The sequence below is a fragment of the Muntiacus reevesi genome, chromosome 3, assembly GCF_963930625.1.
Source record: "Muntiacus reevesi chromosome 3, mMunRee1.1, whole genome shotgun sequence".
Lineage (NCBI taxonomy): Eukaryota > Metazoa > Chordata > Mammalia > Artiodactyla > Cervidae > Muntiacus > Muntiacus reevesi.
The window spans coordinates 111,908,535-111,921,504 of record NC_089251.1 but is presented as its reverse complement, the minus strand read 5'-3'; the positions used below and the strand labels follow the sequence as shown (position 1 = coordinate 111,921,504).

Genomic DNA, 12,970 nt, shown 5'->3' with positions numbered 1-12,970 from the left:
TCCTTCCAGAGCCTAAGGAGTAATTGGCATTCTTCCAAATGAGTGTCGTTCACTTTGTTTTGAACATCCTGTCAACATTCCCCTGTGAAAGGACCTACGGTGCTATGGCTAGACTTGAAAAAGGTAGCCTTATAGACAGCCTAAAGCCCCTCGCCTCTAGTGGTCTGGTCTGGTAGTGTTATCGTGCAAAAAACTTCCAAGCAGGGACAGAAAGCGAATATTTATCTTGCGCGCATCCATAAATATCTTTGGAACAGGTAAAAGTAATTACAGATAGCTGGAGGCAGATGTCTTCTGTGAGACATGGGTGTACTGCAAAGTAGAATGTGTGTGTGTGTGAAATTCAAGGACACCCACCTGATCCAGAGAGCCAGAATGGGAACATGGCCACTTCTCACACAGATGCAGAGAAAGTGCGTGGTACCTCTCCTTTGTTATTACCGTGTGAAATTATGTCTGCCCCTTGGCTCTCAAAGGGGCCAGCTAACATAGCAGGGCAGAGATCTGACTCTGCAGCCTCCATCATTGAGTCTGGTTGGATCTGGGCAGAGGGTTTGTAAGAGAGGAAGGGATTACACACTTGATAATATCTAACGGAGTATGGTAAGACGAGTATATTTTTCAGCTAATGTAGGGTATGTTCCTTTTTAACATTCTCTTCTCATTATTCTGGATTTAGCCTAACAGAAACGAGTGATGTGGCTAACTCAGAACAAGATTTAATATAAAAATCATTAGTGCTTGATTGGAACTGGTTTCTGTGTATTGTGATAGGATTGGAGGTCAGAAAAGAATTACCTTTCCAATTTGTTTTAGTTCAGAATAGTGTTAAAATAACTATCCATCCCTAAATGCATGCTTTCTGAAAAGTGGGAGAGTCATAGCCATGCAAAAGTGCAGGATTCCAGCCAGGGTCGTTGAATCTGGCAGATGACCCTTACACTGACACTCATCAGCTAACCCTGTTCTGTCACAGCCACTGAGAGATGGTAGTTAAATCTTGTGGTCATAGACCAGCTGGCCGTCTTTTCTCACTGGGTCCCCCTTGTGGTTGGGGGATGGGGGGTGGATGCTGAGCTCCTCTAGTAGGTGAGGTGCTGTGGCTGCTTGTATTTACAGAGGAATGACAGCTACACACATAATATACATTCATGTGTGTACATACATACATCTGTACACATGTGAAGCTGTGCATGTGTACACATGTTTTGGGTGGGTGGAAGGCCATTAATGCTTGCTGGAGAGTCCTGGGCAATTGATGGTGATAGGGGAGCCAGTGGCAGAAATCCCATCTGATGTCCCAAGATATCAGAATGTCCTCGGGGAGATGTCTGCAGCCCTGGAGATCATTAGACATAATCAGGATCCCTGCTGCTGTAACCCATTCTTGCCCTCACCATGCAGATTCCTCCACCAGGAATTGAAAGTAAGGCTACGGTTCTTAAAAAGCTAGATAATGAAGAGGTGCCATGCCATTCAGGGGCTTTGGAACGCTGGTATAGAGGAGGAAATATGCAGTCGATTTGAATGACTTCTTGATTCCTCAGTGTAAAAACTGCTAACTGGTAGGTGTTTGGAATATTGGATTTGGTTGGGAGCTCATCTGTCTACTGACAGCTACTTGTCTTCATTTCTATCCCAGGGACGATGGGAAAGAGGCACTCAAATTCTACACAGACCCTTCGTACTTCTTTGATCTTTGGAAGGAGAAGATGCTGCAGGACACCAAGGATATCATGAAAGAGAAGAGAAAGCATAGGGTGAGGGGAAAGGGGCTTCTGTTCTACACATCAGTAGGCACGATTGTGGAGGGGGGGATAAAAAGGAAGCCAGTCTTATGTGAAGTAATCATTCTGAGTGGCTGCTTGCTTGGATGCCAGGTGAGACTCTTAAAAAAATGTGTCCACTCCGAGCACAACCAAGATGAAAGTATAAATCACACCAAAAATGTGTTTGTTCCCCCCAGTGCTATTAACAATTGAGTATATTCAGGCCGAGTTTTAGAAATTGACTTTTCTATTCACCATTTATTTCTCTTGCAATTTGCACCTGACTCTGCTGGACACTCGAGCTAGGCTAGTCCCTTCTGCGCCAGCTCTGCAGCTCATTTCTCAAAGATTAGCACAAGGCTCTACAGTGCTTGATTTGCAGCAGGAGCGGTTTAACACCTTGACTACTGGTTGGGCGGGGCGAGGGGGGGGGGCATAGGCCTAGTTTTGGTACAGATGCTCCCCTCCCCTTAGACTCCCAGTGATGTGTGTAAGCATATGACCTAGCAGTTGCAACCTCACAATCCCATTAGCATGGCTGCTGGGAGGCCTAAGAGAGCACCAGGGGCTAGTGCGACTGCACAAGCTGAAGAATCCATCAGTTGTTTGGGTTTGTTTTTTAACTATTTCCTTATACCTGTCCCAGATATCTTTGGCTGTCATTATTTCTCTTCTCTCTTGACTGACCTTTGTGGCATAATGAATAATAAATAGCTATTTATTAACTTCCTAACAGTTAGAGTTGCTCAAAAACATGAATGAATTACCCAAAAAAGTGGTGGATTTCCATTGCTACAGGTATTTGAGTATGGGACTGAAGAAATGTGTTTGAGCCCAGGAGGTGGTTTGGATTAGATGACCTCTAGGTCACTCTAAACCCAGCAATTTTGTAAATTCTGTGGTTACTGTGTGTTGTCTAGGCAGATTATCTCTAGGGTGTATATCCATGAAGGTGGGTGGAATTTTAATGAAGAACTTTGGGAAATGTTTATTAAGCTTTTCTGTTTCTTTTCATTATAGAAAGAAAAGAAAGATAATCCAAATCGAGGAAATGTAAACCCACGTAAAATCAAGACACGTAAGGAAGAGTGGGAGAAAATGAAGATGGGTCAAGAGTTTGTGGAATCCAAAGAAAAGCCTTCTCGGTAGGCGCCGCTTTTGTCCTCTTGGTAGCATTCTTTGAAGGGTCTGGCAACTGGGGGCAGCATTCTGACAGCTCTGGTGTGACACCTTTCGTACCCCCGAAGTCTGGCTGTGTGGCTTAAATCAGTACCACTGCTAATCAGCTACTTTAAAGTACCACCATCTGGTAATTAAAATTTGCTAAAAAAAAAAAAAAAAATTAGAGGCTCAGCAGTTTAAATAAGGTGACCAGAGTGGGCTGGAAAATAAAGCCCATGGCTTCTAGTGCCCTTACGATGTCAGGGCCTCAAAGGAAAGACTAGAGAGGGAAGAAAAGTGGTTTTAGGAGTCCGTTGCCTTTAGAGCGTTGGTTCGAAGGTCATTGACTAAGAACTGGACCTTTCATGGGAGTGGGGAAGGCCAGGCAGAGAATTTGTGCACATTACCAAAGCAACTTTTCAGCCAGCCTTTGTCAGTCTTGGGAGAGAGGCTAGCCAAGGGACTGAAAGCAGACCTCAGAGACAGTGTGGGAAAGGTCGTGTGGCCAGTACTGACGCTATATATCTCTGTGGAGAAATAGTAGATGTCAGTCTGACCCCATTTCCCAATACCAAATCACACTAGAGGTTTAAAAAGGGGGGAAATGGTTTTAAAGCTTGGTTTGATGCTTATCCTGGTGTCCGACCTGTGTGACATTCAAAGCCAAGTCACCGAGATTGCTTGGCGTAAATGTCGCCCTGGTTTTTCCCCTAAATACCTTGCATCCTGGCTGTTGGAGAACCATGCCAGCCCATGCCGGGTGTCTAGGAATGATAAAAGGAAAGAGTTGAGTTGTTCTTGCTTTTAGGAATAATTCTACCATGAAATTCTTGACTTTTAGAAATCTTGACACTTCTGACACTTGTTCTTTCTAGATTAAGAGATTTGTTTTAAAGAGTGATGAAGATGGCGAGAGGAAAAAAATGAACCTTTCTCCAGGGAAATCAGCCCTGAGGGGACCTCCATTACCTTCACCTCCCATAAAAAGGGGCCATTTTGTTCCATGATCTCATCCTGTTCAGACAGGCCCTTGTCATAGGAAGGCTCAGTGACTCTTAAGACCAGCAGCTTGTGTGTTCAGAATGCCAACCAGCTATTACGGGTGTGTGTGTGTCTGTGTGTGTGTGGTGATTCTGTTGTCCGAGAGGTTTGGGATCAGGCTGCAAGGCTGTTCTACCTGGACGTGCTTGTTGGTGAACCTGTGAAGAGATGTGCCAGGTCTACAGGGCTGCAGGTCTTGGGGATCTTCTACGTCAGAGCATCGTTTGATTTAGTTAGCTTCCTCCAGCTCTGTTCTCCCTGGGGTCTGCTTTAGGTGAACTCCTTACCACCCAGCAGTGGTGTGAGTTCCTCACCACCTAGCAGTGGTGGGAAGGAGGGCAGCTGGAGGGAAGCGGCTACACTTGGTTAGCTGCTGCCTGGTGTATTCCTGCTTGCCTGGAAGCTTGTTGCTGTTCACCCAGAGCGAATTCCCCCAGCCCAGCGCTGTGAGGGACAGGGGTGCATGAGGCCAGCCCTCGCACCCCACTTGAATCAGCAGCTTGGTTTGTGAGATAAGAGACCACATCCAACTACCACATAGTGACTCGCATTTATCCTCAGCTTGGTTTTGCAGTCAGATGCCTCCTTGGCCTCTGAGCACTCCAGAGGCTTGCCGACCTCAAAACCAGGCTGTGTGCCAGTCACGTGTTTGCAGCTCACTAGCCTTGGGGCCTGGCTTTGCCCTTTGCCGCAAGACAGACTTTGGGATTTGGGTCTGGGCTGCTCCTAACATTTGGGAGAGAATTTCAAAGAACTGCTGGGTGTGACAAGGCCAGCACTAGGAAAGGAACAACATGATTTTGATAAGCTAGATTGAGTCCCATTTTTGCAGACAATCCAACAGAAATATCTGGGAGAGGGGAGGAGTGGATTGGGAGATTGAGATTGACGTGTAGGCACTAGTATGTATGAAACAGATAACCAGCAGGGGCCTGCTGTGTAACATGGGGAGTTCTGCTCGGCACTCTGTGACGACGAGCGGGGGGTGTGTGACCGATTCACTTTGCTGTGTGCCTGAAACTAACACAGCGTTGTAAATCTATACGCCGTTAAATGTAAAAAATAATAAAATAATTACAACTACAGCAACTTGGGGGGGTAGAAATATCTGGGAGATACTTAGCAATAGAATATTTAGTCCCCAAATAAAATTTCAGTACAACAAAAACTATATGGGAAATATACTAATTTTATTTCTCCTTAATAGCTTTTGTATCAAATGCATTTTTGTGGGCTCTTTTAAGAAAGCGAGAGAGTATCACTCGGGCTTTAAATAACAGTTTTGGCATTGGGTTCACTATCAGGTATCCACCCACTTTGGTGTACCAGAATGGCAGCGTTGGCTCTGTTGAGAATGTGGATGCAGGCAGCTACCCACCACCTCCACAGTCAGACTCCATTTCTCCACCTTCTCCTTCTTTCGCAGAGGACAACTTGCCTCCCCCACCAGCAGAATTCAGGTAAACAGTGGTATCTCTTGTATTTACTCTGGGTGGTTAAACACTCAAGAACAAAGTAAAAGTTCCAAATCCAGGCCAAGACCACTAAAGTAACTCCAGACAAGTGAGTCAGGATAATAGAAATAATTGATATTTATTGTCTGTAAGGTACCAGGCATTATGCCAAACACTATATATGTTACTTAACCTCCACAAGAGTCCTCTTGAGATAGGTGCCCATTTTACAGATGAGTAAACAGTGAAGCACAGAGGTCAGTGAACTTACCTAAGATCACACTGCCAGTAAGAAGCAGATTCATGATTGGAAAGCAGGCCAGTTTGACTCCGGAGCCTGTGTTCTTAACTACTGGCTACATCTGAGCAGAGAGAGGTCACTAGCTTCTTTCTTGTTTTTTTTGCTTAGCTCTGACTCAGCATGAAATAAAGTGGTATAATCTGCTGCTGTCCATAAAATAGTGAATAGCCTTTCTCCCCAGTTGTCAAAGAACCTAGCAAGTAGTCACCTTTTTCTCCTGTTGCCTCTGCTCCATTTCACTGTGGATAGAATCTCCAGAAAGAATGAAACAAAGGAGAAAGAGATGAGACTTAGGATCTGACCATTTTGATATTTGTCAGTGTCCCTGGCAGAGGTGTATACAGGAAGAGTTAGTGTGTGATGGCTGGAAAGGGGAGGGATCTGAGGAGTGTTAGATTTCAGTGTTTCCTGAGGAAAAATAGTTGCTTTTCTTTCTGATGCCTAACAAGTGAGAGCTCTGAAAGGTACATTTGTCTCCTTGGACACTGTTTATCAGAGACTGGGTGTTGAGGACCCTTCTGCTGGAGACCTATAGCTATGCTGTCACCCCCGCCCCCCGCCCCATTCCTGGCGTCCGAAACCATGAATCCCAGATCTCCTTCTGCCTCCCAAATCACTTCCTGCTGGCTGCCGTGTCTGATGCAGTAAGGCTCCAAGATCTGTGGAAAATTCCAAGATGGATGCTTTCCTAAGGAGTAGCTATTAGTGTAGGACAGACACAAAGGTGGAAAAAGGGGCCCTTCAGTCTCATACGTGGCCTGAGACCTCGCCGCCGCAGGCGAGCAGGCCTGACCCAGGAGAGGTGAGCCTTAATGCTCCCTCAACTTGGGTCAAGTCTGGCGGCACATTCATTTCCCGTCTCTCCTGACCCTCAGGCCCTCGTTCTCTCTCAAGTTTTTCCACAGGAGCACTGAAGGTGCATTCACCTCAATCTGTACCCCGCTCAGGTTTGCCTAGCTTGGCTTGGGTTTCCTGCCCTCACAAGATCTGGTGAATGTTAATAGCCTATGGAATGGAGCCTGGTGGGTGGTAGTGTTTGAATTTTTATTTCAGTTCATTCTTACATGGCTTATTAGTCCTGGCTGTAGGATTGAGCTGACCCTTCCTCTTAGAGGAGGACTCAGGAGGGCGCCTTCCCTTGCAGAGCTGAAAGGTTTGAGGGGGACCTAAGAGATGGTCTTGGCCAGCCTTACCTGTTAGAGAACTCCTAAGTCCACTTTTTTTTAGGTGGTATTTTTCAATTTCTGCTTCTACTCCTCTGCTGATGGGAAGCTCATCTTACAAAGCTGCCCATTGCAAGGCTGGGGATTTCTAACCATCCCCAGGTTGTTCTTTCTGTTTGAGCCAAAATGAAATGATAGTGTCAACCAGAATGAACCTAGGGTAATTAGATAAGCTTGACATAAAGGCGGGTGTTTGCATCCCGAGAGTGATCATGGGTCTTTTTTCTTTGTCCTTTTAGCTACCCAGCAGACAATAACCAAAGAGGGTCTGGCGTAGCTGGACTCAAAAGGTCCAGTGTGGTCAGCCCAAGCCACCCACCACCAGCTCCTCCTCTGGGCTCTCCGCCAGGCCCCAAACCCGGCTTTGCTCCACCACCTGCCCCTCCGCCTCCACCTCCGATGATAAACACTCCACCCCCACCACCGCCTGGAGGATTTGGGTCTCCAGCGACCCCGCCACCACCTTCACCCCCATCTTTCCCGCCTCACCCCGATTTTGCTGCACCTCCACCTCCTCCCCCACCGCCGGCAGTTGACTACTCGGCTCTGCCGCCACCTCCCTTGTCCCAGCCAGCAGGAGGTGCACCTCCGCCTCCGCCCCCGCCCCCTCCTCCAGGGCCCCCTCCGCCCCCTTTCAGTGGTGCAGATGGCCAGCTGGCTGCACCTCCTCCGCCACTTTCTGACACCACCAAACCCAAGTCCTCCTTGCCGCCTGTGAGTGATGCCCGCAGCGACTTGCTTTCAGCCATCCGTCAAGGTAAACCCCCAGTGGTGGGTCCAGGATCATGATGCCTTGTCTGGGCAGCTGGGATGAATGACTGGAGGGCAGATGGGGGGTTCTGTGCCCTTCCAGGGGAATGACTTTTGTTGGGTGGAGAGAGATCACGACTTCAGACCTCAGATCAGTCTGAAGAAAGGCTTCACTCCAGAAATGCAGAGATTTGTATTTCTTTCCACCTTGGTTTAAAGTAAAGGCTTCTTAACCTAGGATCCTTGAACTCCTTGGGAGTTTATGCTTTGTGTGTTCTTGCATTCATTCTGTGCCCCAGAGAAAACCAAGAATCACTGTCTTGGAAGGTCCTTCCTCATCTGGACTCAGGCACTCCCTGTCCTTCACTTTTTTGCCTTTCCTATCCTTCTCTGCTCCTCTCCCCCGCCTTCCCACCTCCTTCCTTCCTCCCTTTTTCTCCTGTCTCCATGTCTCCTTCCTTTCACCCTGCCTTCCTCCCCTCCCTCATCATCACCTTCCCATCGTGGAGCATTTATTCTCTGTCAGAGGCTGGTTCTGGTCCCAGGAGGCTAGAGTGGTTTCTTCTGTTTGATCCTCCGTGAACTGGGTTGTCTAGAGGAGACAACCTCAGGCAGCTCAACTCCACGAAAGTCGCTGACTTTGGCAGCCTGAGTGCCTGCTGGGTGGGGCACGGCGGCCACTGCTCGCTCGGAGCCTTGCGGAAGTGCCGCCCTCAGCAGCCAGAGAGCGCAGGGCCTGGGAGAACGCAGGCTCCCTTCAGACGCACTCGCGCACTGGGGCCACGGTGTCGTAAAGCCGGTCTGGCTTCTCATCGGCTTCCCCCTTCCTCTTTGCTCTCCTCCAGCACCCTTCTGTTAAGCTCTCCTTTCCAGTACTCACCACCACCGGGGGCCGCTCCCTCTTCCTCAGTCCTGGATGGATTCAGAGACTGCCTCACCTTCCTAACCCTTCTCTCTCTCCCCCACCAGGCTTTCAGCTGCGCAGGGTTGAGGAGCAGCGGGAACAAGAGAAGCGGGATGTTGTGGGCAACGACGTGGCCACCATCCTGTCGCGTCGCATTGCTGTGGAGTACAGCGACTCGGAAGATGACTCCTCTGAGTTTGATGAAGATGAATGGTCGGATTAACTCCTCTGCCTGCCGCCTACTTCCTTTTTCTTTCTTTCCTACCTGCCTTTTTTGATGCCTACCCCAACAGTCCCAAGGGGAAGAAAAGGGAGGAAAAATTTTCAAGGGGCCAGAGCCTTCCCTGAAGCAACCAAAGATATACCCCAAGTGCTTCCTCCAAATCACCATGTATTTCCCGTCTCCCCGAGGTCAGGCCCCATGGGGCTGCTGAGGTTCAGTAGCTGGGATGTTCCCTGTTCCCTTCAAGTGACAGTTGCTCACTGAAAGAAGGGAAGACCCCAAAGCACATCCCTTTGATTGGGTTTAAATTGGAATTGGTGCCTTCCCCCAGGAGCCATTTTCTGTAGTCTTCCAGAATCCTTGCCCTCAGCTGCTTTGAATAGTGCCAGCCATCTTCTGGTCCTGAAGCCTGCTGGCCCCTTTCCCGTGCACTGAGAGGGCGGAGCAGCCTCAGGCCCAGTGCCTCACCCCTCTGTCCTCATACACAGGGTGAGGCTGCCTTTTTCTAAGCTGTTTCTGCGTCTAGATGCCCTTTATTCCAGGAGCCATCAAGCCCCTAAAGAAATGTCGCACCCCTCTCTGCTCAGAAACAGTGCCTTTTTGAAGGCAGGGGTGGTTGCCTCCCTCCCAGGCTCCCTTCCCTGAATGTGTTGTTCCCGTGTCCCTTAAATACCCCTCCCTCGCCGCCAGGTGCCTCCAAGCACTGCAGCCCGGTTCTAATTTCTAGAACCCATGACCAAACCAGCCCTGACACCCAGGGATCTGAGCCTCTGCCACGGTCAGGAGCCGAGCAGAGACTCGGAGCTGCAGGACTGGAAGAAGGTGGAAGTCTTTGGGTTGAATGACACTGAGGCCTGGAGATGGGAAGTGACTTGCTCACAGTCACACCATTGGATGGGGACAGAGCTCAAGCCCAGAGTTCCTGATTCCGATTCCCTGTGCTTTATGGGACCAAATCATGGGCACTTGCTAGATTCCGGGCTCTGTGCCGCTCCAGACCTCCCCATAGAGGAGAGTCCCAGGAAAAGGGCGCAGGGTCTGCACCAGGCCTGTCAGTGCTGCTCAGACCCTTGTGGCCGCTCTTGTCGTCGTTTGCTCCCCCTTTGCTGTCACCAGCCCGGCACCTGGCCTTGAGACCTGCCCTTTTGGGGGACCAGAGGTAGTGAGAGGAGGGAGAGGGTAGGCAGTGTGACAGGCGCTGCTTTCAGTTCCTCTGCATCCACCCCCCCCACCCCCCCCGCCGTTTGTTTCCCCAGTTTAAGCATAGGTCCTGCCAACTGTAGAAACTTCAGTCCCTCAGGCTGGCAGCTGCTGCAGGTAGCTGCCTGGGGAGGTGGCGTGGGGAGGCCTGGCAGCCGTGAGGAGGGTCGAGAGGCAGGACGACTCTGGGTCCTGTTTCCAGTTCCCCTCCTCACTGCACTGTGATGTTCCCTCCCTCCCTCCTCCCTTTTTCCCCAAGCTAATACACAGGTGCTATTCTTGAGAAAAAAAACTGGTCAGCTTTGGCCAGCAATGAGGTTTCTTCTCTTCTGTTGTATAGCCTCTTAGGCTGAAACCGGCTTTTCCTGGCTTCCCCAGCTCTCCGAGCCCTGAAACAAAGACAAACAGGATCTGTCTCCCCCAGCACAGCACATGGTTCTAGTAATTGCCAAAGCCCTCGTCAGCCCCTCCAGCTTGAGAGTGTGCAGTCATGGGGACGGAGCCATTAAGAGGCCAGCGTGCCCGCCTGTCTCCCCAGACAGGGCGTCTCGGGCGCCGGGCGGGCACCAGGCTCCGGTGCTGAGAGAGCCAGACAATGTGCTTCCCTGCCGTCCCTCCCACCGTGCGCTCCGGAAGCTGAAGGTGCTTTCTTCAGAACTCTAAAATGGCTGTTGAAGGTGCCCCCCAGCTGTCACCCAGCAGTGACCAGAGCAGCAGGCAGAGGGCAGCGGTTCTCCCAAATAGGAGTCCTGGGGCCTGGCCAGGCCAGGCCAGGGTTTGGGCCTAATGGCTTTGACTGAATTACCCCCATCCCCCTCCTTTCCGGAAAAGGGGGAGCCAGCACTGCCCGTATCATCCTGCTCTGACCTTGAAGGGGGCGGTGTTGGCCTGGCTTCTGGAATGGACAGAGCCTGCCGTGGAAGAGGGCTGGGGGCAGGAGGAGGTGGGGAGGGGCACTGCCTGCGGAAGGTAGGATTAGATCATTAGCTCAGTGACCTCCTAGGGTTTCGATGTGCTGTGTTCTCATCCTACAGCTGGTTTGGTAATGATCTGCAAGTCCCGGAGAGCAACAGCACAGCTCTGCCTGACGCTCTCATTAAAATCTATGCAGCCAAGCTCGGCGCTTTGTAGCAGCCGGCCTTGCGAAGCCTCCTCAGCTCGGGGGGCTGGGGACCCAGTCAGCCGAGAGGCCCTCTGGGCTCTACCTTATGCATATGTGCACACACAAAAAAAGCTTCTTTAAACCCAGAGCCCTTTAAGATGATAAAGGACCCTGTGCAGGTAATTGTGTGTCTTTGGAATCCTGTAATTGTAGAAACCCAAGTTTAGTGATTATTTAAACTGGACTGAGGCTGGTGAGGGTGTGGAGCAATGGCCTCTAAGGACTCTGAGGGCTGAAGGCAAGGAGCCGCCTCCCTTCCCTGTTCTGCCCAGCCCAGGGGACCTGCCCCCGTTCCTGCGGCCCAGGGGCCCAGCTTCCAGTCGGCAGTGTCAGAAGTGACTTGTGGCTCTGCCTTGGTTGTGAGTTGAGTACATTCCAAAGGAGCAGCCACGGGGAGGGGGCAGGCTCAACGATCCCTTGGAGGCTCAGAGCAGCTGGCCCGAGCTCCAGCTCGCCTCCAACGGAAGCTCGCGCGCCCCTCAGAAACGACCCTGGCCAATGTCACCGCAGAGCCGAGGCGGTGTTGTCAGGGCTAATGTGAAATCTCTTCCCGTGGCGCCGATCCTCCGGCTCTGCAGCGCCAGCTCGGACAGATTGAGGTCTCTGTGGCTTTGGTGACCCTGCTTAAGCATTCCCTCCGTGTCCCAGCTCTGCTCTCTGCCTGCTTCCCACTGCAACCCCTCCTCACCTGTCTTGGGGAGGGGGGCAGTGCCCCAAGGCTAGGGGCTTTTGCTCAGGAGAGATGTCAGGCTTCCTGGGGTTGTCAGGCTTTGAGCTCTACCGGGGTCCAGCTGACCTGGGATACCAGGTATTGCCCAGAGATGCACCTCATCCCGTGCCTCAGGAAGGGCTAGGGAGCAATTTTGTTATTGTATTAACTTTACTCAGTTAACTCACTTGAGAAACTAACCAATTTTTACTTTCTGTCTAGAATGATGTATGTGTAGGAGAGTGAGCTGTAATGCTCCCAAAGTGCCTTGTTTTCTCTGATATAAATATATTTATAAGGACCTGGTCCGGTGGATTATTCTTGGGTGTGTTTGCCACATGAAGTTATTAGGGACTGGGCTTGTATGTCATGGGGTACAGTCTGAAGATGGGGCCCCTTCCCCTGAAGATGGGACAGGAGCTGCAACTGAGATCTGAGCAGTGGGGCTGAGCCAAACCCCTAAAGTGACCTTGTCCTCTTCACCCTGCTCCTCTCAGGTTCTTAGAAGAGAGGGACATCCAGTTTTTCAAAGTCCTGTGCCTCCAAGCCTGGTCTCACTTGAGTCCCTGCCAGGTTCATGTGTGTAGCACGTTAGCACCCCAAGTGACCTGAAGATTCTATGTAAATGTTATATGTATACTTGCAAATACATAAATTCCAACATTTTAAATGATTTGATGAAAGTCTTTGTAACCACGCAGCCACCTCTGGGCTTTGTGTGTGTGTGTGCGCGCGTGTACACTTGTATATATGTAACGGGAGAAGCAGGTCCAAGGGGCGACGTTGATAGCCACAGGTGGTGGCCAGAGCTCCAGAGGGAGGTCGGTGTGGGTGGGCTCGGAGGGCGGGGGCCTCTGCCTCTGACTGGTGCGCCCTCTGTGGGAGGTGGGGGTGTTGATTTAGGAGGAGACCCGTCAGGGGATGTGGAGGCCTCCTCAGCTGGCTAGCTGGCTGAGAGGGGTGTGCTGGGGCCAGGGAGGGCGGGGGGTGGTGCCTCACATCAGGCAGAATGCTGATGCTGCCTGCCAACATCTGGCCGGCATCTTGTCTGCCTCTCAGACCCAAGCAACTTA

General features: G+C 50.6%; 1 protein-coding gene across 3 annotated transcripts in view; it reads left to right on the top strand.

Moving 5' to 3' along the window:
* The window catches only part of WASF2 (WASP family member 2), a 70,549-nt gene extending 58,351 nt beyond the window's left edge, over positions 1-12,198 (top strand). For all 3 annotated transcript variants that reach the window (XM_065930172.1, XM_065930173.1, XM_065930174.1), the window contains exons 5-9: positions 1,643-1,760; positions 2,790-2,914; positions 5,276-5,431; positions 7,189-7,706; positions 8,669-12,198. In XM_065930172.1, coding sequence (XP_065786244.1) covers positions 1,643-1,760; positions 2,790-2,914; positions 5,276-5,431; positions 7,189-7,706; positions 8,669-8,826 — 1,075 coding nt within the window. In that variant the 3' untranslated portion in view covers positions 8,827-12,198. The remainder of the gene's footprint in view (positions 1-1,642; positions 1,761-2,789; positions 2,915-5,275; positions 5,432-7,188; positions 7,707-8,668) is intronic.
* Positions 12,199-12,970: the final 772 nt, after the last annotated feature.